We start from the raw sequence: 25724 nt of genomic DNA on the forward strand, positions 1-25724 counted from the left end.
TTAGCAGAGAAAAAAGTATAGACAGATGCCAGGACTTAACTTGTACACTATGGTTGTGCAAGTTTACGCAACTCAAAATGATCAAGTTAATTGGCTTGTGTAAACTCAAGGTGAACAACTTGCACTCACAAACATTTTTAAGTTTTAAAAACTGGTTTATTTTGAGGCAAAGAGTCTGCATAATGTTTCTAAGCAACGTGAACTAATTGGATTTTACAACACATTTGCAAATTTAATTTATTAATTCATCAATTTAATTTATTAAAAAAGTCGAGTAATTAATCCAGAGTTTAGCTGCGTCTAATCTACTTGACAAACTTAAGTCCACTTGGATTTTATTTTTTATGTAAAGAAATAAGTAAGCACTTTAGGCAAAGAACAGTTTTGCTTGCTCAACATGAATAAATGATGCAAATAGTTGCCTTCATTTGATTTTAAAGTATAATATTTTATTTTTATCAGCGACGTTTTGCCCCATTCAAATTCAGTCAGATGAAGCAGCACTTCATTGGAAGAAGATCTGCAGCTTTCAAGTGTTGCATTCATGCACGCACGAACTGCCAGTGCTGGCCTGGCTGCATGCTTATGCTTCTTTTTCGATCTACACAGTCAAATACAAATGAATACACCCAAAAAATTATGATATTTGTTTGCTGAGTAATCATTCCTCTCTGAAAAAAAAAACAAACAAACAAAAAAACAAACAAACAACAGCTCAGATCAATCTTTAAAAGGACCAAATCAGCACAACATTCTTTTTCATGACTGAGTTAGGACACAAATGTCATCAAACTTTGCCATCTGGAAAATTCTTGTTGGACATGACCGTGATTCAGGAACAATCTTCAGCGTTCCCTAAATCATTCCAGCTGACAGGTGAGGAATTTTCTGAACATTTGGGCGTTTCTTTCAGCCTCCGGCACCACTGGCTCACCGTACCATGACTGCACTTCTGTCTCACTAAATCACATTGGAATCACAGGTGTTTCACATATCATCACATAATCATTAAAACAAAAACAAAAAAACTGATCATGACTGTTTTTATGATAACACCCAACAACCCATCTTTTGAGAACCTAAGAATTTTTGCTATTTATTCTGCTGTAATGTCTAACATTTTGAGGTTAGACCACTGGTGGATGTCAAGGCAAGAAAGCCCACAGGATGATACTCACCATTGTGACCACACCAAATGCATCTGGCTCATCCATGCCATCAACTGTAAATTTCAGTCAAGACTGAAGGTGTATATTTTGGAGCAACGGCTTCTTTCTTTGTCAAAAACTCCTGACCCTGCTGTTTTTTATGAGTGGTGGGGCTCTCCATCCTGGGCGATGTGTCCTGGGACTTGGGAGGGCATCATTAGCACTGAAAAAAAAGAAATAAAAAGGTTTTCAATTTGCAGTTTCACTATAGACAAGTTTTTCTTTGCTTAACTGCATTTTCAGTTCCGTGGAAGGAGTGTCGCCAAATGTTTTGCACCATGCAAATAATGTAAGATAAAGCAATGTGGCGCTGGAAGTTAATCTGCAGCTTTCAAATGTTCATGTCATGCAAGAACTGCCGGTGTTGGCATCAGTGTGCGCTGCGACTCATGTTCACCTTATTTGGTCAAAAGACTTCCCCGAACCTTCAGCACCACTCACTAAAAGGTTTAAGTGCATGCATGTATCTGATCCTGCAAGTTTACCCATACAGATTAATACATCCGACAATAGTTTGTAAAAATGCTTATATTTGTTTGCTTATATTTGTTTGAGTGGATGAAAACTTTTCATCCACTCATCTTCTTGAAAGATGAAAAGTTCTTGAGAAAACAAAGGATAGTCAAGTCCAGCGTTTCACATTGGATTTTTCCACCGAATGACACATTAGTGCGGTTAATGTAGCAAAACAATGTCTGACCTGAATAATAAAAAAAAGTAATGAGTTACACAAACACTTCTTGATATTTATTAGGCCAGTGTGTCATGGATGTCAGCCTATATTCTGCTGTGCGAGACTTACCACTGGTCTGGACACGTTTCAGACACAAGAAGGCAGTTTGGATTGTCCGACTGCGGTCCAATGCGCTGCCTGTAGTCTGAGTACTATGCCGTCTTCTAAACACAAAAGTCACATTGACTTAACATCGCAGTGAGGCAACACACTTAGAGGAACGCATCTTAAACAATGTCTCGTAGAGACCAGGATCGCTGATGTGATGTTCCTGCAATCAGTCGCAGTTCAGTAGAGAACAAGGGCTTCTTATTTAACTGACACAATAACACTTGAATTTGAAAAAGACCAACTATATCAATGATTGTATCTTGATTAACAACTGCGTGGGCTTATCGCGATCACTTCCAACTGGACCTGCGACATTCTTGATGATACATCCCGAATAGGAGAATCAGCTTTTTCTACTCTGACTGGTGGTGTTCCCCAAGGTTGTGTGCTGAGTCCCATGAATGTCTTCTTCATACATCTGCACACTTACTCATAAGAAAATTTTTTGTTTCAGAGGGAAGGAAAAAAAACATCAATTAGTTTGGTTAATCGTTGCTCATCTGTGTAGTAGAAAATGTGTTTATTTTTAAACCAGGAAAAGCGAACAAAACTACAACCCTTTCCTGGTACCTAAACACATCCTCCGCTATAAGAAAAACATCAGAATCTCTTGTGGCTGTTCAGCCCCAAAGCATTCTATACGGCAACCAAAGCTGCACTGTAGGTAATGTTATATTACACGTTGAAGCATGGTACACAAAACAGCACAAAAAGTCTTTAGAAATTGAGTCATGGCACCAAAATACAACAGACGATAAGAGGGTGTTTCTTTCTGTGCAGCAAGCCCGAAAAACTGTAATTTCCACCCTGAAAATGGTGAACAAGGTGACCCTAACGTGTTAATCACCCTCCCACTCACATGCATTAGCACAAAATGTGTGAAAACAAACCAATAACATCATGGCCTAATAGATTTTCTACCTAAAAAACACAAGTCATCTTTGTCTGACAGGTTACACCAGTTGGTTAGACCTGGAGACATGGAGCTAGAAGGTCCAGAGACTGACAAACTCTCTGCATGCGGTCCTTCGGCGTTGACTTTGCATGTTCTCCCAACTTCTCATAAGTGGGTTTGTGGGTTCTCGCTGGCTTCCTCTCACGGCCGGGAAACATGACTGTTATGTTGGTCTCTTTAAATTGTCCCTGAGGGTGATTCAGAGTGACAAACCCCCAGAAGAAGCTCAAATGCTGTTCACACCTGACTTTGAGTGTGTTGCTGTTCCCCCATATTTAATGACTATAGAAATCTATCTCACCCTGCTCGGGGAGTTTATAGAAAACTTTCCCAGCTCCTCAGTGGCTTTTTATTTCCAAACTTTCTCCCAGCCGAGCATCTGGACTTGACCCACAGCTCCCTTTCTTTCCACCTCCTTATAGTGCAAGACCACCAAACACAGACATATCACCCACTTCTCGTGCCTCTGCTCAGGCCATCCTTTGACAAATCACCACATTAAATGTGGCCATTTTTAAACGCACCGCGCTTCCATCCCCCGGCTATTGGTTTTAGATAAAACCCGCAATATTTCCATTCATCTATTTACGTTCATCGATGCTGCGCCCAGCGCTCGACCTTGCACCAGGCACACGCCGCACACACACAGGCGGCGTGTGCGCCTGTGTTTGTGGAGCGCGCACGGTGACGCGCACGCCGAGTTCCCCCCTACACCCCTCCCGGTCGTTAATAATATGCGGATGGCAATTCCGAGGTTATTGACCCATACCCGGCACCATTAATCAAGCAGCACAACTAGCATATGATCATAATAATGCATCCGGCAGGAAGGATGGACTCCAGGAGTAGAAATATTAATGCGCACAAATAAAATGGGACAAACATTTTTTATTTATTTTTTTCAGTGGAGCTCTCTGTTTGGAGAAAGCAGAACTCGTCGAGGTTCATCCTGGCCGTTCATGCAAACTTAAATGCCCCAATCAGGGCTTTTCGTGTTGCGTTTCCTAATTAGCGTCATGATTGCTGTAGTCTTTGTTTCCCCCATGAAGCAGCGACTGATTGGCTCGTGCGTGGTCCAGTCAAATCACAGCCACGCAGAGCCGTAGTGGCGTCGATCGACCTTAGCAGTTGTGTTGTTGTGACCTCTAGCGGCGGCGAAATGAAATTACAGGTTTTAACACGGAAAGACAATGGTCCAGTTTTGGTTCCCAAATGATTTGAGGCAGACAAACAATTTTTTTGAGGATTTTCCCCGTTTACAGATTTACAAAATTATTAATTGGCAAATGAAAGATGCAGCCTGCCTGGGAAAAATCCAAATAACCAAAGTGAAATAAAAAAAACAACTTAATGAAAACGAAAGTCTACAAATATGGATTATTTCAACATCAAATGAAATGAACAAGACAGACACACAATATAACCAATATACACCGAATTCCTGTCAAGGCTCACAAACTTCTCAGCTTTTTATTTTTTGGTTAGGTGAGGTAGGCTGCATTTTCTCATGTTTTCACAGCACAAATTTTAAAAAAAGGGGAACTTTTAAATGTAATATTTGAAGTATGTGTCTATGCATCATTTTAAAATCAAGATTTTAAGACATTTTGTTCTTTATGGCACATTGAAGCTGTTTTATTATTCCAGTGTTCTATCACGATCCTTTCCTAAATGAGGCCTCAAGAGTAAAGGGGTGGGGGAAATCGTTTTAATTTAATTTAATTTAATTCATTTTATTTTATTTTATTGCGCTATTACAAAACTTTGGATTTCGTGACGTCCTGCTGTGGAAACCTGAACACCCAGCTTGTGTGTTTTGTATTCAGTCTCTGCTGCTTGAAAGAGAAACGGAAGCAAAGATCTGATCTCTAAAGTCACGAGACGTTCTGGCTCGGTTGCCAGGCAGCGAGTTGTGGGCGGAGCCTGCGACCGCAGACGCCGGCGAAGGAGCGACGGGAGGGCGGAGCTCTCAGCGCCTTTCCAGTCTGCCAGCCTGAGGAGGCGACGCGCGGCTGAACCTCTCTGGCGGCGAGACCGGACCTGGGCTTTCTGGCCGTGTAACACTGAGAAGCGGCTCGCTGCGTCGTGACACTCGGTCCGGGCAAGAAACAATAACAACAACAAAAATGTCCACCTTGAACTGGAAGCCTTTCGTTTTCGGCGGGCTTGCGTCCATAACGGCAGAATGCGGTGAGTGGGTGAGGGGCGTGCGGGGAGGAGGCCGTGCTGTCTGTATGTGGCGCTTTTCTTCCTGCTTTAGGTCGCTTGAAAACGAGCTAACGAGTCTCTAATGCTGTGGGCTAACAGGCACGTTCCCCATCGACCTGGCCAAGACGCGCCTCCAGGTTCAGGGCCAAGTCGGGGACAGCAAGTACCGTGAGATCCGCTACAGAGGCATGCTCCATGCTATCATGAGGGTAGGACGAGAGGAGGGGCTCCGGGCGCTTTACTCGGGGTGAGCGGGTTCACTCATGTAGCTGAATGCGTTTTATTTTTGCGCAAAACCCAAATACATGTACGCATTGTGTTCCCTGTTCCTGTTTCTCCTGGACCAATCTCTCTGCAGCCTTGTTTAAATAAGAGAGAGAGAGAAAGAGCACGATTTCCAGATTATTTAATCAATGTTTTTTCTGCAAGTGCTACATTTTAAAATAAGAAGAAAAATAAGCATTTTTTTTTGTGGTGTTTTGTTTTGTAGCATCGCCCCCGCCATGCTCCGCCAGGCCTCCTACGGCACCATCAAAATTGGGACATATCAGAGTTTGAAGCAGCTGCTGGTGGACAGACCAGAAGGTGAGCGTTCAGTTTCTGTTGCACTTCTCAAACACAAACCCACAGATTTTGCTGCGAGGCAAACACGCCGCATGCATGCATGCATGCGCATTCCTGCTGAAGGTCACAGGTGGTGGTGTGACACTGCGTGACCTCTTAAGGCATAGTGCATAAAACCAGTCCTGCACGCTTTGAGTGGATCAAGTTAATATCTTGATTTTCTTCCAGATGAGACCTTGCTGACCAACGTGCTGTGCGGCGTTCTCTCTGGAGTCATCTCTTCTTCCATTGCCAACCCCACTGATGTGCTGAAGGTAACTTTATTCATGTCATCTACCATAAATAAAGTTTGTGAGCGGTCTTGTTTATTGCTCTTAAAGCGGCAGAGCGGGTTTGACGGGTCTTTTGGGCCCCCGAAGCAAAGCGTTTCAGTGAAAACGCAGCAGTTCGCCCGGAAACCGGAGGAAGGTGTGGAGTTTCACTCTATCAGTGGAACTTAAAACCTTTTCACGTTTGAACCGGCTGAGGTCAGAAGTTGTTTAATTGCTTCACTTGCGTGCAATAAAATCTCAGTTTTAATGCAGCTGTTCTGTGTCAGGGAACATTAGTGACCAAAAAGCATCATGAGGATCAAGACACACTTCAGATAAGTGGGGGAGAAAGTGGTGGAGACGTCTAAAGCAGGATTAGATGGTGAAATAATATCCCAAGCACGGTAGGAATTGTGAAACGGTGTTCAGTCCATCTGAAAATTCTGAGCGGAGAGTTTCACTTTCACACTTCATTGGGTCAAACAAACCAACCAAACTCTCTGTTTACCTCCTCACCTGTGGTGGCGCTGCACCACAACCCACTAAAAGAAACTACATGAAAGCCTCAGAAGAAGACACTGAAAGCAACTTCCTTTGGAAAGGGCTAATAAAACTGGAGTAGTGTCAGATTTTAGCGGAAGTAGGATTTATCTTTTGTTGTTGGTTAGAAAAAACAACAAAAAACAATTACAAGCTTATCTCCTTCTAATGTTAGACTCTCGTGTTTGTTTACGTTGTATTTACCCAGAATGCCCTGCGCCATCGTCCACTTCCTACCTTTGGAGTGGTCTCCGGTTTGCTTGGTATTCACCTTCGCATTTGAAACGCATCAGAGTTCACGACAAGCGAACCAGGACCTAGGTTTTCAGGAAGGTCGGAGTTAGTTTTGTTTTTGTCAGCGTAAAAGTTTTATTGCCCATTCCCTCCTCCCCAAACCAACCAGATTTTCCAGTCAAACGGTCTAAAGCTTGGCTAGATCCGTTGAATGCACCCCGACTTAGAATAAAACAGCCTAGAGAGCCATGATGACTCTATAGACATCCACACAGCTGTTGACAAGAACAATTATTAGTTGCGCACTCGTGTGCTGACACAACAAACTTGGTGCTCAGGTCTGGAGAGCTGAGCTGACTTATGGAGCCGAATCCTTGACGATGATCCTTGCAGCAGACTCCAAAACCGGGAGTGGGCGTTTAACTTCCAGCAGGACACAGATCCCTAACATTCAGCTAAAGCTGCCGTGGAACAGCTCAGGTCACCGATGTCAAATTGAGACCCTGAATGTGTGTTATTTTCCACCTTTTGGTCAATCCTTGGCTGACACCGAAATCAGACGACTGAATTGCCACTTCAACTTGCAGGTAACGCTATAACAGCTGAGATATTCGGTGTGTAGAAGCATAGGTGTGTCTACAATCTGCAGTACTGCAACTTGACACCCTTGGATTAGAAGAGAGAATATTTGTGTGCCAGAATGACCCATTTAAAGGCCAGGTTTAGACCCCAAAGTCTTCAACAGCAGTTATAGGTTGAATGTTGTTCAGTCTAATTGATAAAACTTGAGATATTTAAAGAAAAGAATTCTCATAGTAAAATGCATAGAATGCTTTCTAGATTCTTTTGTTTGTGAAAAGAAGTGTGAAAGCCACATGTTTGTTTTTTGTTTTTTTTATGCGCCACAATTTTGCATTGGTTTTCTGTTTAACCGGTTGCAAAAGAAAAGAAAAAAAAAATCCCAACCTTGGCCGTCAGTTGATGAAATGTGAAAAAGTTCAAGAGATATTAATACTTGGTGAAGGCAGCGTGACAGAGCGAAAGATCAGCCGGGGCTATCACGACCTCCCTGGTGCTTTATTTAAAGACTGACCCCTGAAAGGCCTAACATAGTGTTCTGTGAATGCCAACGCTCTTATCACGCTTTTTTTTCTCTCTCTCTCTCCCTCTCTGTGCTCCGTTTGGCACGGTTAGTGTTTATAAGATTAACACCTCGACACATGCTTCTGCAGGTTTGGAACACTGTGTTTCATCGGGGCGTGTGCTGCATGAGCTGTCTGTGTGAAATCATCACAGTGCCGGTTTCTTTTTAAAATTTATTTTAAGTCACACCCACTGTGTAATCACAGGTTTAAACGCAGGTCAAAAACAATGCACCCGTTGTCATATCTGATGCCCTTTCTTTGTGTCTTCTCCCTAGATCCGGATGCAGGCTCAGGGAAATGTGATCCAAGGCAGCATGATGGGCAACTTCATCAATATCTACCAGCAGGAGGGGACACGAGGACTGTGGAAGGTACAGGAAATTGGCAAACCAAAAAAAAAAAAGAAAAGCCTGGTGAGTTTCATATTTCAGAGTTTCAGCCTGTAAGCATTCCTTTTTGTCTTCGTATCAGGGGGTTTCTCTAACAGCGCAGAGAGCGGCCATCGTGGTCGGCGTCGAACTCCCGGTCTACGACATCACCAAGAAGCACCTGATCCTGTCGGGTTACATGGGGGACACCGTGTACACGCACTTCTTGTGAGTTTCAGTTACTGACGGGATTCCTATGTATCCCTTAAGTGGCTGTGAATTAGAGCTGTCAAAACTGAAAAGCATCAGTTAAACTACGTTGTAGTGACAGGCACCTGTCAGGATTCAGAGTTTTTGGTTTGTGGCATGTATGTTTTTGGATACATGTAAAATTTTCACACAGTAACTTTAGAGCCAAAGACATGGCTGTCCGCTTGGTGACTGGTCAGTTAAGAAGTGTGATAATCAAAGAGCCGCAGATTGGTGGCACCGAAACACTGACCATCGCCATGACATAATGCAGAGTGGCCACTGCGTCCTTAAAAGTCTTACATTTATTTATCTAAAGTTAAGGACTTAAAATATATTAAATTAATTGTTAAAAAATGTGAGTTGGTCATAAATGTGCCGACACCAGGTAATAAATGTTACAACTTTTCTGTCCGGCTAAAGTTTGAGTTGCACGCAGACGTCCTCGTTGCGTTCTGTGACTTGAGGCGTTTGGTAGCTAGCTGCTAATATCCCCTAGTTTGCTATCGTGGGTAAATGCAAATGTATCACCTGCTTGTTTTCACTATTGGCTTACTTCTGTTGCCAGCCCATACGAGTCCCTTAACCGTCTCCTTTATTTATAGATTTTTTTCTGTCTTAAGTTTTATTCAAGGTCTTGATTGACTTGCTGGAGCCTGCAGACACCCTGTAATGTCCCCAACACTGGCTGCTCTTTGTTGCCCATCAGGTCCAGCTTTGTGTGTGGCCTTGCCGGGGCTCTGGCCTCGAATCCAGTAGATGTGGTCCGGACACGCATGATGAACCAGAGGGGAGGGGCTCTGTACCAGGGAACGCTCGACTGTCTGCTGCGGGTGAGTCACAGACTAACACCTGGATCATACTAAACACATCTTTCAACGGGAAAACGCACACAAACACTGTCTGAGGTCTTTCTGTATAAATTCTTCTTCGACTGTGTAATATAGAGAGATTTCATCTTTTGCTGTACATATCAATTGCAATAAATGCACGATCAGCTAAATACTCAAAAGAAATCTGGTACTAGTGCTTGCTGAGTCCCAGTTTTTTGTTGTTGTTTCACTTTGGTAAAGGCTAAAAAAAGTGATCAAGTTACACAAAGCATGAATATTAATAAAAATCTTTAGTAACTTTGGAATGAAGGCAGCTTTCTTATCTCTCGTCTGTCAGTCTTTAAGTAGGTCAGTGCTCTTCAACGCTTTATTTAGAACCAAATATTTACCAGACGAACCTAAAATTGTCTTTGGAAAGCCGCACTGGTTTCTTTAACGTTTAGGACTGGAACTGTTTTTAGCGAGGGAAAGAAAACACCCAATCTGTAACCTGGAAGTGTTTGTGGTTCATGTTTAACAGCCGGATCAGTCAGTGAAAAAGATTAGATTTGGTTGCTGCCGTGTGCAGCTCGGCTTTAAGGGTCGTTCGTTTTAATGGCTGTAATGTTTTATATGCAGGTTCTAAGAACTGAAGGCAGTGCAGTTTATATCTGTCTGCTGGACCCCCAGTGGATCATTTGATATCTGGCCTGAACATAGTGCCGCAGCAGCTCAGTAACCTCCAAAATGTATTAATGCAAGAATTTGTGTTGCACTTGTTGTAGCCCTCAGTGAATCACTGACAGACGTGTTGTTCCTAGCAACAGGAAAGTCTCTTAACTGCTTCGTTTACTCATTCCTGCACAAACCCACACTTGAATTCTAATTCAGATTGAAACAGAACATTTTGCTGCAAAATGGAAACACAGCCTAGTTTTTTTTTCTTGTTAGAAACAAAAATTAATGCAGTCTGCTGTACTTTATGGGGAAACAGCTGTTTTTATAATGGTGACACGGATGAAACTTGAAGCGTGAGAAACAAAAAATGCTAAACTCAGAAGTCAAGAGAAGAAGCAACTTCAACATAAAATATGGTGGAAATTAACGAGTTTTAGTCATGACATCTAGAAGAAAACATTTGGGAATATTCAAGCGAACCATTCATTTTAATCCAACTTACTAAACGTATGCTGTCTTGCAACGCACACACACAGTGGGGCATGTTTAGTCAACAGGAAGGTTTATAAGGTTGACAAACCTGAGACTATGTTTAGACTAATACTTCATAACATATATGTGTCATAACATATATACGTCTTCCTTACAGAATTAGATTGATTAAAAAATAGTCAACATGTCCAAATCCACTCTACCACTCTGCACTATTCAGAAACTTCCTGGAAGTCTTGCTTTCTCTCGCTGCCTTGCAGCCTGTTTGAGCCACAGACATGCCAAGAGATATTTTTATTTTTTTAATCTTTTTAGAAAATACAATTTCCCCCTTTAATTGCTTCACTCGCCTCTGTACTTAATCTTTCTTTTTTTATTTTAGTGATACAAAATATGTCTAAATCACTTGTGCGTCCACACGGAAGAGTGTTGAATTATGCATTCATTGTTAGGGGCTGTTTACATTTTCTCACCTTCTGGTCATTAGCAAAGGATTGATTAGTTGGAAATTTGTTCCATTTTGTTGTCAAAATTATTAGCTCTCTCAATTTATTGGTTTAAATGTATCAAGTTTAAAGTTTTCTTCTTCCTTCGAATCAGCAAGCAGTGCATGGCGTCATCACTAGCAGATTCCGTCAGAGGATAATTCAGTGACATTCGACTGAACTTGTTGTGTTTTCCTCCTGCAGACGTGGCGCTCGGAGGGCTTCACGGCGCTCTACAAGGGTTTCTTCCCAAACTGGCTCCGCCTGGGACCGTGGAACATCATTGTATCCTTTCAGCCCTCAGTCGACGACTACTCTGGTTAAAATTGAAATGTATTCCAGGATGTAGTAATAATTGAGGCAGGTTGTAAAATGCTGTTATGTAAAGCATAACAAATTCAGAGACTTCCTTTCATTCTTTCTAGTGGGGAAGATTAGCTTAATTCTGGCTAGCAGTTTTATGTAATCTCCTGGAACTACTGCCTCAAATACCCCCGTCAGAGTGACTATAGGAGACCTTCAGCAGGCAAGAGAATGAATACAGGGTTTTATTTTTGATGTTAAGAGGGAACTCACTCTGTGTTCAGGGCTAAAAACGAACTTCTTTACTTTGGGAGGCAAAGTTCAAGGATTCCCTCTGCTTTCACTTTTGTCCGCCCAAAACGTCGCTTCCCTTTCCTCGCATTTTCCTTCACTCCATCTTCAGTTCTTCCTCACTTACGAGCAGCTGAAGAAGATCGACGTGTGACTGAACGGACGTCAGAGAGAAAGCAAGCTGAGCTGTTGCGCAGAGACGAGCCGAGGGGACCAAAATCAGGAACGTCTAGAACGGTAGAGGCTCCTCGGAGGAGCCGGCGAGGGGAAAACGCAAATGGAGTCCGATTCCAGAGCGACTCCCGGCTCCACGTCTGTTTTAAAAAGCCCTGCGGCAAACGGGGAAAAGGACTGTGACATGAATACTCTCACGGCTTCTTGTGCTCATTTGCCACTTCAAGGCGCTACATGGTTCCACTCGGACCCAAGCCAACCGTGAAATTCTCCAACTCTTGAAAGAATCAACACTTTGCATTTCAGTCGAAGGCTGCGATGCTTTAAAACCGTCTCTGTTACGGTGATGACAACGCGTCCAGCCTGTTATTTAAATGTGTTTTTCACATAAAGTGCTCCATTAACTGTGTGCCTTAACCCAATTTGTGGTTCAGGATGTCAAATGCTTGAGCTGCACGTGGACTCCCGACTGTTGGACAGCCGCTGTGACAATCGGCACGATCATTCCCCTTTGTGAAAGCGACACGTTGTGGGTTTTATGCCTCTATTTAAATGTTTGAAGCTATTTATTTCTTGTGGTCTCCCTCGCGTATTTACAGAGTAAAGGGCCAAGAACAGAGCATGGCACACTGCGAGCTTTATATTTACATGCGTACATGGCTCAAATACCGGAGTTGTTACATAGACGGGACATTCATCACATGTGCATGACTGATAAGTAAATATATCAAGGTCCTGTTACATCTGTCACTTAAAGTCATCACATACGCAGACGATGTGTTGACTCGCGAAACATTTCAGTGGGTCAGATCAGGCGATTCCCGTCGCTGCTTCCACAGACCGATTGTTCACTCCACGCTTTTCCTTCGTACTGTATTTAAACGCTTTAAGCTTTCATCGGTAAGGAATGTGTACGCTGCTTCTGCCAAAGTGTTAGCCAGTGTCATTTTTGTAATAAGCTTATTTAAATGCAGCTGTGGACTTGTATGGTGAAAATAAAAGGCGTGAATTGTAACCACCTTGGTTTGGTGTGTGCTTGGACGTAATTGTTGGCTATTAGGACAGCCGCTAAAAAATAAAAAAAAGTCACTACACATGCAGATGATATAAGATACATGATATTTTCCCTCATTCTCCAGGGTTAAACTCTTCCTGTTTAGATCAATTAGAATAACAAATAATTAATATAATTATAACAAAGTCTGGTTTGTTGACTGCCTTTTCAACTCTATCCAAAAGTTTCCTACACTCAGTTATTCTTTTGTCCTTTATTTGTTATTTTGTAAAACTCCTCTATTTAAATCCAGCCTCGGGTGTTCAATGTCTGTCTGATCTTCACAGCCACCACTGTGTGGCGCTGTGGGCCCACACGCTCAGCCGCTGCTGCTCGACCCAGATGTTAACACCAAGTGCTGTTTGAAGCTTTCCAAATTCCCAGCGCTCGACTTTGAGGCCACAGAACTAGCACAATTGTGTTTCAGAGGGATTACTTTTTTTTCTTCTTTTTTTTTTCTCATCTTTTTGCCTCTTCAAGCACGCTCATGTTTCACGCGGCATAGCGCAAACATGAATTTTTCAGAGGGAATTTAAGATGTAATTTGTTTTATTTCTGCGGTTAAATTCCCGGCTTTCCTCCATGCACGAGCTGCTCGAGGAGACGGCGAGAAGCTCCAGGGAGCAGAGCGGGAAGCGCCGCGCAGATCCATGGCTTGCCGTTTTATTTAGGGGTATGTGGGTGGTGGGGGTAGGAGGGGACGTCAGCTTGGGACTTATTACTTGTGCGCGAGCTGCTGCTGTCACATCTTCCTCATCTGTGCCCCGGTGGGTTACACTGCTGCTGCTGGGAGGGAGAGACTCTCAAAAACCTGCTATTCACGGCGCAACGCAACCTGTTTTCCAAACTCTACGTGCTTGGAAAACACGTAGAGTCAAACAATGGCGGAAGAACATTTCAAGACCTGAGTGAGGTTGGCCCCCACCCACCTTCTTCAAATCAGACATAATTGGTGTCAAACGTTTGTGCCGGTTGGTGCAGCAAAAATGTTCATTTGTGCCACTGTCATTTTAAAAATGTAAAGAAACGTTTCTAGAGGTCATCAAAGGTCAACCAGCTCCCCCATCATACCCCTGGCCTTCTTCAGTCGAAATGGGTGTCAATTAATTCAGCCACGTTTGTGCTGTTTTGGTGTTGAAGATATTAATGAAAGGTTAAAAGTTCAACTAGCACAATTGTTTCACAATTATGAAAGCAGGCAAAATTGGTTTCAAACGTTTGCACAAACCAGCTCAAACGTCATTGCGTTAATCGACACCCATTTTGTCTGATTTGAAGAAGGTGGGGGGCTCCAACCTCACTCGGGTCATTTCACGCTGCCAGCGAGGTGAGCGGCGGCGGAGGAACGAACAAAAAGAGAGCGAAAGGAATTAAAGTGTGCATGCCCAGATTGGGGCCTCCATAAATAGGCAGCACAGCTTTCTGCCTGGCATCGTGGACCAGTGCGCCCACAGCGGATTCCAGCAGTCAGACGTCCTCCATTATGGGTTTTATTTGTTGCCTGGCCTAAAGGCACAAGGGAAACGGCCGTATTGTGTTGTAGGGATCAGAGTAAGCTTTTACGTCTGAGGAATAAGGCTGTACTCTGGCCTTTTTTTTCCTTTTTTGTAGGGGTTGTTTTGTCATTTGTAGAGGCTGGAGACAAAGCAGTTGAGTAGACGAATGTGCAAACAAGGAGCAGAGATCGCGCTAGACCTTTGTTTTTAAAAACGATTGGCCATGTACTATTTTTACCCGTCCAATGATAACCATATTAACACAATTAGTTAATATTCACCTAGTTGAACCGTGAGTCCAAATCCAGTCACGCACAAAGCAGATAAAGGCATCGAACTTTTTCTCCGGAGGGACAAAAACTTTTTTTTTCACCCATTTCTACCAAAGGTTTGGGATGCGCTTCTGAACCAGATGTCCGGTCCACATCGCTTCAACAAGCTGCCAGCTCCCAGACAGAAAGACGCATTTAGTTCAGAGTCCATGAGATGATATTCAGAAATTATTTCATTATTTTTATTAACTGATTCTAGTTGCCTCTGTTGAATTCTGTATAAAGTCTATGATGTCTGCTTGGGTGCACCAATCCAGGGTGTTAGTTATGAGCTGTCAAATGGCCGACGTGGTTCAAATTTTCCCGTCATTTAAAAAAAAAAACTGGTCAAATGCGGAAAATATGCGACCTTTGATAAGGAGATACATTTTTCTTAGTCAAACTGAGGGAAGGACTGACTCTATAGTGCTGACAAAGCCAAAAATCACTACTTGGCCTTTCCTTTTGTTGATCTTTTTAAAGTAGTTTTTTTTCCATCCTCATTATTCCATTTATTCACTGGCTTTATGACAATCGACCGCCCTGTTTTTTTATATAAAATAAAATTTTGCATTTGCATATTTAAATAAAAAACTATATAAGTAACTATTTTCAGCTGATGCTGAATCCTTGGCTGCTGGAGGAGAAAATGATGCTATCTTCCTGGAAACTGCGGTTGCTGGTCGGCCGCGGAGTTATGAAGCAACACTCCGAGGGGAAATGTGCCAGGTTTCTGCTCCTCACTGTTTCTATGGTGAACGTGTCGATGCCTTGCATTGCTGCACGGCGTCCACGAGGACAAAGCTCAGCCGAAGTGAGGACTTTAGGAAAGATGTGGAACATAACTTCAAATTATCTGCAGAAAATCCTCCTACCGCTAGAAGTTCTTTAGTATTTATGAAAAATTCAAAAGGAATTGGTCTTTAGGAAGCCAAAATATCTAGGTATTATAGTACTTGACTTTATTGACTGGCATTTGGAAAGCAGCAAATCCAGGAGCAGTATTTATTTTTTCCGCGATGCTGATTGGTTAAAGTATGAGCAGAGTTAAGCCCTCTATCTCCTCGTCTCTGTTAGCTTCAGTAGTTGAGCCAAGATGATTTACCTTAATATAACCAGATTAAGGTAAATTGGTGTTTGAACTACTAAAACAAGCAGCTACAAACATTTTTAGAGGAAATCTCAAGAATTTCTGGATGACTGCAGGGGGTCCATTATTAATTCACGTTTTTTGGTGTATCGTGGAATTGCTTAGTTTGGCAAATCAACACTTAAAAGGCTCAAAATGGACACTTACGATGAATCTTGTCGCTACAAGATGAATCCCAAATCTTGAGGTAGATGCAGGTTACGTACAGGCGACCATCTTTGTAGTCTGAAAGTACACCTGGCATTGTATTGCAACTTATACAAGGTGCGGTTTGTACAGCGGACGAGCAGCGCAGACATAATCTTGCTCTTGGTTCAAATTCTAAAATGTCTTATTTGATACTGTGGACTGTGGACAACTGTGGAGACCCTTAAAATTCTTGCAATAGAAATAAACATGACTCATAATGCTGTTCATTAAATGTTTCTAAGAAGACAATTAAGAAATTGCAGCTGCAGGACAAGGATCCTATTATATTGATCGGAGACGGAACAGTCCTTTGGTTTCCACGGCCAAACAAAGCCGCAAAAACAATCTTACCTCTTGATGTTTCTGTGACTGAACTCAGTCCCAGATTGTTTGTTTGATGAATCCACCATAAAAGCCAGAAGCATATAACTTGAGTTGCGTCTCTTTTTACTGCTCTAACTATTTGAGAAAGGTCAACTAGGTTTTTGAATTGCGCACCCCTTAACTGTTCTCGGGAGCCTAATCTCAGCCAACACCCCCCCTCTTCCAAACAAACAGCCGGCGGGCCCCTTATTCACAGAACAGTCGACCTACATTTTGCACACCAGTGGCAGAGGACGGGGGCCCCTGGGAGACAGGATCACAAGGATGAGCCGCTGGTAATGCCTCTCCATTGTTTCATTAAGATGACAGCAGGCCAACACAGTGCATGCTGAAGAAGATAAAGTAAGGGGAGATTATTTGTCGTGCAGTCTGGCATTCTACATCCTTTGCTCCCGTGATCAAAGAAGTTTCCCGTTATGTTGTGTCAGATCCAGATAAAAGTGAAGGTGGTTGATGTTTCCCTTTCTCCCTTTCCTAAAGACGCTCTCCGCCTTCAAGGACTCGTGGTGAGATGTGTTGAGAAGACGTAATTCCGGCAAACGAACACTAGGCAGAGCCCATGCGCTTTCTTCTTGCTCAGTTGGACAAACAGAGACATTAAAACACCCCCGACCTCCATACGCCGTCTCACTCTGCGCAACCCAACCCAGTCAAAGTGCCTTCATCAACGTCCCACCCTCTGATAGGAATCAGGCATTTAAATATTCACCGGTATTTGTTTTCTTGGATTCCCGATTTAAAATTTCCTCCCCTCAGGCACGGCGCGCCAAGACTTCATGCTCAAACCGCACAATAGCACACACACACACACTCACACACACACACACTCACTCACACACACACAGGGACCCTGTGATGTGAGTCAGTTGGAGAGGTGAAATGTGCTGATGGCGCGTCACGCCAGACGGAGTCAGCAGGGAGATCAGGAGAGAAAACTTTATAAGAACTCGGCCGACGTGAAAGCTGTGATGTGTGCGAAGAAAGAGAATAGAAGATGACAGGAGGAGCAGGGATTGGTGGGAAAAACGGGAGCGTGCAACACATGTCCTGATTCTCTGTTATATCATCAGTACCACGCCTAGCAGACAGTAGCAGAAAGTGTTGTACTCAGGACTCCTGATGAGGCTCTCTGACTCTGTATCACTGATTTGTGTTTTGATTTGTGATTTTGGTCAATTTGATGAAGCAGCATTTCAGCTGATGTGCATTTCAAGATACATTTGTGCTGTTCTTTTGTTTCCCCACAGAATGCTGATTATCCATTACATAACTTAACCAGTTGATTGTTAATAATTGTTTTTGGCCACCCAAAAGCTCCTGGCAAAGTTCTCGCTGGATATTTGACCATTTGTCTTGGCAGAAATGGCGTAGTTACATTTGAACTGGATGGTCTCCGGGAATTGACCAGAGCACAGGCTGTACATTCCCACCCGGGTTTACATAGGGGCCATTCCAGAAGCCTGATGTTAGCCTGATTTATTCATCCAAAACGTGCGTTTTGGATCTTTTTTTGTGTAAAGGCACTCAAATGTATCCAAGTATAACCCATGTTTTTGGCGTAAGATGAAAGGCCAATTGATTACGGTGTCCAGGAACAACTCAGGAACCATCATGCCAATCATAAACTGGAAACTGCCAGAGCAGCAGTGCCATGTTTTGCACCGAAGAGAGCTTTACACCGTCACGGTCTGTGAGGATGCTGACAGAGAAAGAAGCTCCCGCTCGCAAAAGCTAAGGCGCAAAATTCAAATGCTTTCTGGGGAAAAGTTTCTGGTCAGACAAGAAAAAGACGGGAGTTCTTTATTTCTGATTTTCATGTCCCTTCCCTCATCCTTCGGCGCATTTTGAGCACTTGTTTCACATCACAGCGATGCAGATGATATTCTGTTGTACGTTTGTTTTAGACCTCATAAGGCATTGAAACCACGCAAAAAACACACAACCAAGTTTGGACTTAGTATCACAGCTTTTGCTTCTGTAACCCAGGAAGCGCTGTTGCCATGGTGGCGGTCCAAGTGATGTTTTCCCGTCACGGCACAGAGATTCCTCACGCTCTTTACACTTTGCCGTGAACGTGCTGTCCGGTGGATGTCTTCCCTAAATGCTCGTCCAGCTCGACTGTGACCAACATTGAAATTTCAGTCTGGGCCTCCATGACTCTGAGAGATCCACCAAATGCATCTCTCATGACTTTCCCATGGCAGCCGGAACGCCGGAAAATCCGTGCAATTTGTCGTTTGGCTACAGTGTGTTCTGCTTGTCTATTCTCCATTGTGAATAAAAATGTAAAAAATCCAGTCGAAGCGCTCATTTCCTTCCCTGCGACGAAAGAGAGAGAGAAAGAGAGAGAGCATTCTGTATCCGGCAGGAACTGCTGCAGTTCTCCTCTTATCTTGGCGGCCCAAAGAAATGAATGATCAGTCAGGAGCGATCAGAACTCAGCTGCTCGGGGGTAAGGGATGGGTCGACTTGGACACGGCTTCTGTTTTAAGTCGAATCGCTGGTGTCTGTCAGGCTTCGTGCGGATCTTTTAGAAGTCCCAGAAGCTTCTCTTCGTTTGAATAACAAGTTTTCCCCCCCCGTTCCTCCAAAGGACACGGCAGAAGCTCTCAGCAAGAGAGGAAGGAATGGAAAACAGTTTCTATAAACCTTTGAAAATCTTTATATTATTATTATTATCATCATTATTATTATTATCTAACAGTGTCTCAGTGTCAGGAACCAAACACAGGCTCATGATCCAAATGGCTTTGGTGGCCTGAGGCACAGGAAAGGAAGTAGAACGTAAGCAGTCTGACATGGGCCATGAATATGCAGCAGCTGCAGGCATCTACAAACGCATTTGAAAACCAGGGAGTATAAAGACTGGGTGACTTTTACGAGGAAGCAGGCGAGGGGGACGGGGAATGAAAGCGCAACTGGGGAAACGACACAAAGGATAAATTTATCCCTGTGATGTGTTGAAGCTGTTATTAGGGCTTGGAACCCTAATAAAAAGAGGAGTAGAAGCGCAGCTGTTCTATGCGGACCAAAGAGGTTTGTTAGCAGAAACCTTCTTGGAGAAAATGTCGTGGAAGCCGGCAGAGAGGAAGCTGTGAAGAGGTTTGAGTCAGGGTTAAGTTATGAAACACAGAGCACGGCAGACACTTTTCAGTTTTTCTTTAGTTGTAAAAAAAAAATGTTTTGAATCATATACAATTTTCTTCCTGCTTCCCAATTGGCGACCACTTCGAGGTGCTGTTTCACACCAAATGCTAATGGTTGTGATGAGAAAATGTGGCAAAAGGTCAAGAGGTATAAATACTTTTGCAAGCCACCGCAAGAAAAAATACATCCATATTCACAGGATTTCCCTCAATGTATTATAAGCCTGGCGGGTCACCAGGCTTTACTTGTGTCCCCACCAGGCTTAGAATGAATTTATCTTAGTTATTTTTTTAAATTATTCCCTTTTTTTAAGACTTCATAGTTGGTGTTTAGGTATTAATCTTCCAGTCTTCCAAAACTGCATATCTGCCAAGTGATACTTTCAAATGTTCTGTCAACTTTAAACGTTTATTAAGGCCTTCCAAAAGTCCCGAGCTTAGCAAGTTTTCTGGGGGAACCCATTTATTCCATTATTCATTAAAATATAAACATATATATATATATATATATATATATATATATATATATATATATATATATATATATATATATATATATATATATATATATATTTGTCTAATATAAAAACAGGTCCAGATCAGAATCCAATCAGGTAATCCATCTTGACATTGTGAAATGCTGTTCACAAATCCTAAACAGAAGTTTGTAGTTGTGGGAAAGATCTGCAGTGAAATCCTCCAGTGTGTTTCCAACCTGCTGCTCTAAAACTGAACTGAAATGAAATTAAGAACAAGGTTTAGGTGTAAGGAGACTTATTGTAAGCCTCCTCTCACCTCCTGTAATTCAGGAACCAGGAGTTCATTTTGGTGTGCGAGATGAGAGCTGTGAGTGTGACAACAAGCTGAAATGAAAGCACAAGAGAGGCACTATGAGTCTTATCTAAACCATTATAAGAGTCACATGTTCTCTGAAGGCATGAGGCTCCACATCACCCTGTAATCTGCTGAAGGAACAATCGCTGCACTGTTGCCTTCAGAGCGTCGGGATCATCACACCTTCTCCTCCCCTACCTCCCCTCCGGACCCTGACCCGACCTGGGCTCGGACCGAGGTCCTCCGGAGGTGACCTCCTGCAGCGCCGTCCGCCTCCAGATGACCTCCTCCTCCTCCTCCTCCTCCTCCTCCTCCTCCTCCTCCTCCTCCTCCTCCTCCTCCTCCTCCTCCTCCTCCTCCTCCTGTGGCGACTGCGCTCGGTTCGCAGGCGTCGCTTTGTAAATAACCAGCAGTCATGTGAAGCTATGGAAAAAAATAATAATAATTAGCAGTCGTGTCACAAGGGGAGAGAAGTTTAGAGTTGTGCTGCCTTTTAAGTGGCTTTCAAAAAAAAAAAAAGATAAATAAGACGACAGAAAGAAAAAGGCCTTCTTTTTAGTCCGACACACATAAACAAGCCCTGACAGCGACAGGATTTATGGAAAACTGCCGATGAGGTCGCAACACCAATTACGCTTTTACACAATATTGCCTCAGCCGCCTGACCTCTGGGTACGCAGAGCGGAGGGTGATGTTTGAGTTGCTTTTTTTTTTCAGATTTTTTTATGACTAACACACTTCGCACACACACACACACACTCGGGAGTATAAAGCTCAATCTGTTCGCCTCATGTCTGCTGCGACGTCGTAATGTTTAATCGGGTTTTGCAGGCAAACGGAGGCGACTCGGCGAGACGTTTGCACTTCAACGTGAAAGTTTTAGGAGGCGTCACCTTTAAGGATTTTGCAACCATATAATTATCACATTACGACCCCGCTTAATATGTCAACGTTGAGCTATTAGCGACGTGGATCGACCAACAAACAGTTAATTGAAGACAGCAGTCAAATCCAACTTTTACTGTTCCTTTGTGGGGGTGAAGGTCTATTAAAGTAATTGTTGCTGTAACGCAAATACCAAAGTCACAGGAATTGATGCAAGGAGGCTTCTGAAGGTAGAAGGTTGAATTGATGCAACGTGAGCTACGGATTTGGAAGACGTTTATTTTTCATCAGCATGACGAGGCCGAAGCGTCCATCTACAGATGCAATGAAGTGGTTTGAAGGCAGCAGGGTGGATGTTCTAGTCAAAGTCCAGATTTCAGTTGATATAGAATTGGTGGAAGGACTTGAAACAAGATCCCCATACAACAAGAGACGCCAGAACAAAGGGAGCAAAACTGCAAAGTCCAGACGTGTCCATGCTGCAACCATAGGCGGCGGAACAAGGGGGGCTTCCGGGGGCCATTGCTCCAGACATTTACACAGGCTGCACACAACTCTGACGATCTGTGACTGATGTCCCTCTGTGTTCATATGCAGACAGAGGGACAGACAAAACCGACAGCACCGAGATCTGGACCAGATCAGAACAGTCACATGCAGCAGCTCGGGTCGGGTTGGGCTCATGAGTCTGTCAAAACGTCTTGTTATAAATCACTTTTAAGCTGTCCTGCTAGTTGGCATCTAATAACGTCTGGGTCGGAGCTTGTACTTTTATTTATTTTTTTTTTTCATTTATTTGACTTTATTTTAATTGTAGAGCCTCACTGTTAAAGGAAAAGAAATACAACACCGTCATCTTCAAGCGCTTTGCATCAAAACAATTAGAAAAGCCCAGCGGGTTCCCGACTTACAACCAGAAGCTCGACTCATGTGTGACTTTATCTTCCGCTCTGAAACGCCAGGTGGGTTCGAGCGAACCAATTTATTTCTGTGGATTCTGTCTGCAGTTGTCCACGTTTTTCCAAACTGTGTCAAAGAAAACCGCCCACAAATTGAAAGCAAAACACCCACGCTCTCAGGCAAACTCTGCAAACCAAACTGGATGCTCCCGATGACCGACTGTGTGCCAAAACGGAGAGCCGGGGACTCCTCGGAGCTGCTCCACACCATGTGACGACCATTATGCGTTAAGTTTCTCTGCGAGGAGCATAATTACTGTAATAACTTCTTTTTAAATGGTTTAGTTCCCGTGAAGGATTCACGAAAGGACAAGAGACCGCGATGGAGACCGAGGGAGGAATTTAATTAGTAAAAAAAGAAAAAAAAAATCACATTTTCGCAGAGCAATTTTTCTACACTGTGACTTCCTCCTTTCACAGGCCTTAAGGTCTGGAAAACAACTCGACAGCGGGGAAAGAATCACTCTTCTGCTGTTCTCCCCCAGCCGGATCAGAGTACTTCGTTATCTCTAGAGTGACATTGGCGGTGGTCTTGACCTCGGTCAAGGTGCAGATTTGTCTTACACCAGCTGATAAAAATGCTGGACCAGATGTTTGTGTTATGAGTATCAGGGTCTTGCATCAAGTGAGTCCAACATCTTTTCACCAGGGAGGAAAAGGAGAAACAGAGAAGAAAATATCCTTAGAGGAGACTGAGAAGAGATCATATATATACTGCTCAAAAAAATAAAGGGAACACTCAAACAGCACAATATAACTACAAGTAAATCAAACTTCTGTGAAATCAAACTGTCCACTTAGAAAGCAACACTGATTGACAATCAATATCACCTGCTGTTGTGCAAATGGAATAGACAACAGGTGGAAATTATGTTCATATTTATTTCATTCATTCAGATCTACAATGTGTTATTTGAGTGTTCCATTTTTTTGTTTGCACACTTCTGTTTCTCATCACACGAGTTATATAATCAACGACTGGATGTTACTTCTGACAGAAATGACAAATAAGATGACAGGAAGTGGCTGGAGGATGATGGTGCAGCTTCAGTTTTAATGATTTATTCTGTCAACAAACTTTCTCATTTGTGATCTTAATTGCATTTATTATTTAATTGAACGGAATGGAATTGCAATAGTGAAATTATGGTGGAATATTTACAAAGCTTGGTGCACATTTGTATCATAATCGCAGCTTTGAGAAGGGATGCATCCAAAAGTCACAAGGTTGCTGCTCAGGAGGACCGGACGTGGGCACCGCCGGTCGAGGAGGATGCACGGAGATTTGAGGTTGGACCAGAGAAACAATGGATTCTATGTAAATAGAGGTTGGTTTAAACTTTGGTTTTTTGGCTCAGTTTCCATGCGTTTTCCTGCCTCTGTGACGCCTGATGGTGTACACATGCTCAGCAGTCATAGATGTACACAAGCAGCACTCAGCGGTTTTCATCTCAGCGTCCCCGTCATCGATGAGCAGCAACCACAACCTGGCAACAGAGGCACATTGTTCTGTGATCGTTGAATTTCACGCGCTCTTCATGGGGAAATCTTTGTTCGCGGTGCTTTTTGGGACATCAGCAGCCGTCCTCGCCGTGCGCTCTGCTGGTCCCACATTCAGCTTCAGACAGCAGAGAAACTCATAGGAGTACATCGTGGTGACGTCATGTGGGGATATGAAAAAAGGGGGAACAGACGACGAGGAAGGTGGCTTGAGGGGTCTCACACAAAGCAACGCACACACACACACGCACACGCACACGCACACACACACAGGGGGAAATGGTTCAATGACGCAGACAAGCACGTCTGCTGCAACCCAGGATTGCTGGAAATGTCGACGTTCAGTCGCTTCAACCGAGTTCTTTGTTAAAGATAGTAAGAGGTTTGACTGACAGACCGGCCCACCAGGTCAGGTCTTTATAGTGGTAACAATATTCACCCCGCTGTTGCCAACTCAGTAACCTTCTTGCTACATTTAGCAACATTTCAGACAACAAAAACAAAATCAGCAGGTCAGGCTCTGCAAAGATCCGGGGATCGGCCAGAACCACAGCCTGTGTTTCTGTCACCAGGAAGAGGGGAGAATCCACCCCTGGAGAAGGTTTGAGGGAATGACGACACGGGGTAGAAAAAAGACAGGAAGACGCCATGGAAAGATCACATGAAAAGGAGGATGAGGAGATACAGAAAGAAAGAAAACATGGCACCCGGTGGCAAGCAGCCTTTGTCGGCCATATGTCCTTATGTGTATGATTGCATGGCATCGTAGGCGCTTGATACCATTTGACTGATATCAACTTGATACAAGTGGGTAATTACCCACTCCTATCATCAATGTGGATAATTACCCCTCTAATCAGCATAAGCTACCTTCGTCACATCTTATGCTTTTGTTTGGGGGTTGACAATACGCACTGAAAGACATTGTTCTGTGGTAAATCTCTGGTCTGATCACTGGCCGTTGTCTTTGCGATTACTTGAATCTACAATAGTTTGAACAGGTGAATGAGAGGACTTCTCCAAGATGAACCGAACATGTTACTGTTCATGCGTTATTCTTGTATTTTTAATAAAATATATCTGAGTCTGGCCATAATACGTCACCATAAGGAACTGAACATTTCATAAGGATCCTCAGTTCTTGACCTGACTACATGGACAGGTCTAGTTTCAGATGTGTGTTACTTTGTGTTGGGAAATAATATAAGTTGCAATGTGGCTTATTAAAGTTTATTGCTATCTGGCGACAGCTTGTGAAATGTTTTAAGGGACAGAAAGGTGATGAAGTCGGTGTTAGGATTAGCTATTTATAGCAATACAATCATCTCATTTCAGCCAGGTTTCAGCAAGACAACAAAGTAGAGATGTAATATTCAATTGCCTTTTCCTTTCGGAGAGCGGAAAAACTATAAGTCTTTAAAAGATGCAAAAGTAGGTTAAAGTCAAGCTCATCAGTCATTGATCTAAAGAAGGTCAACACTGAAAACCTACTGAAAAAAAAAAAAAGTTATAAGAATCACTCATCTGTCATGAAGCATCCCTTGACCGTCGGTGGAAACAAAAAGCACACAGTGAACTCAAGACTAAGAAGATGGAATAATAACAGAAGAGAACGCTTCAGGAGAAAACCAGAGGACATTTTTCTACAGCTGAACTAAAGAGCCTGTTAATTACCTCCTATTAACCTTCCACTCCATTCACAAGGCTGCGGGGCGCAGGCCGTTCAACTCTTTCTGACCCATAAGAACAGAAGAAGACACACACAAATACGCTGCATCCAAAACACTTATAGTGCGGCCGTAAATTAGTACGACCTGCTTCCAACAGAGCCGAGCTCTGTGGGTCCATTGTGTCGTACTTTTTGGTCTGCAAGATGTCCTCGCGTCGACACTGACGGCCGTGAATCCCTGCTTGTTCCAAACAATTCGCCTCTTTGTGCTCACATGGACTGAGGG

The 25724-nt window shown here is 43.2% G+C and overlaps 1 protein-coding gene across 1 annotated transcript; it reads left to right on the forward strand.

Moving 5' to 3' along the window:
- The first annotated feature begins 4928 nt into the window (after positions 1–4928).
- On the forward strand, positions 4929–12876 carry LOC129362214 (kidney mitochondrial carrier protein 1). The gene is made up of 9 exons (XM_055033647.1): positions 4929–5197; positions 5315–5462; positions 5706–5800; positions 6008–6093; positions 8285–8380; positions 8481–8605; positions 9336–9459; positions 11298–11378; positions 11800–12876. Exons 1-9 carry the CDS (start codon positions 5134–5136, stop codon positions 11839–11841), a joined length of 861 nt encoding a protein of 286 aa, XP_054889622.1. The 5' UTR covers positions 4929–5133; the 3' UTR covers positions 11842–12876.
- Positions 12877–25724: the final 12848 nt, after the last annotated feature.

This window comes from Poeciliopsis prolifica, unplaced genomic scaffold, assembly GCF_027474105.1.
Source record: "Poeciliopsis prolifica strain line A6 unplaced genomic scaffold, Auburn_PproV2 SCAFFOLD008, whole genome shotgun sequence".
In the NCBI taxonomy this organism is placed as follows: Eukaryota; Metazoa; Chordata; class Actinopteri; order Cyprinodontiformes; family Poeciliidae; genus Poeciliopsis; species Poeciliopsis prolifica.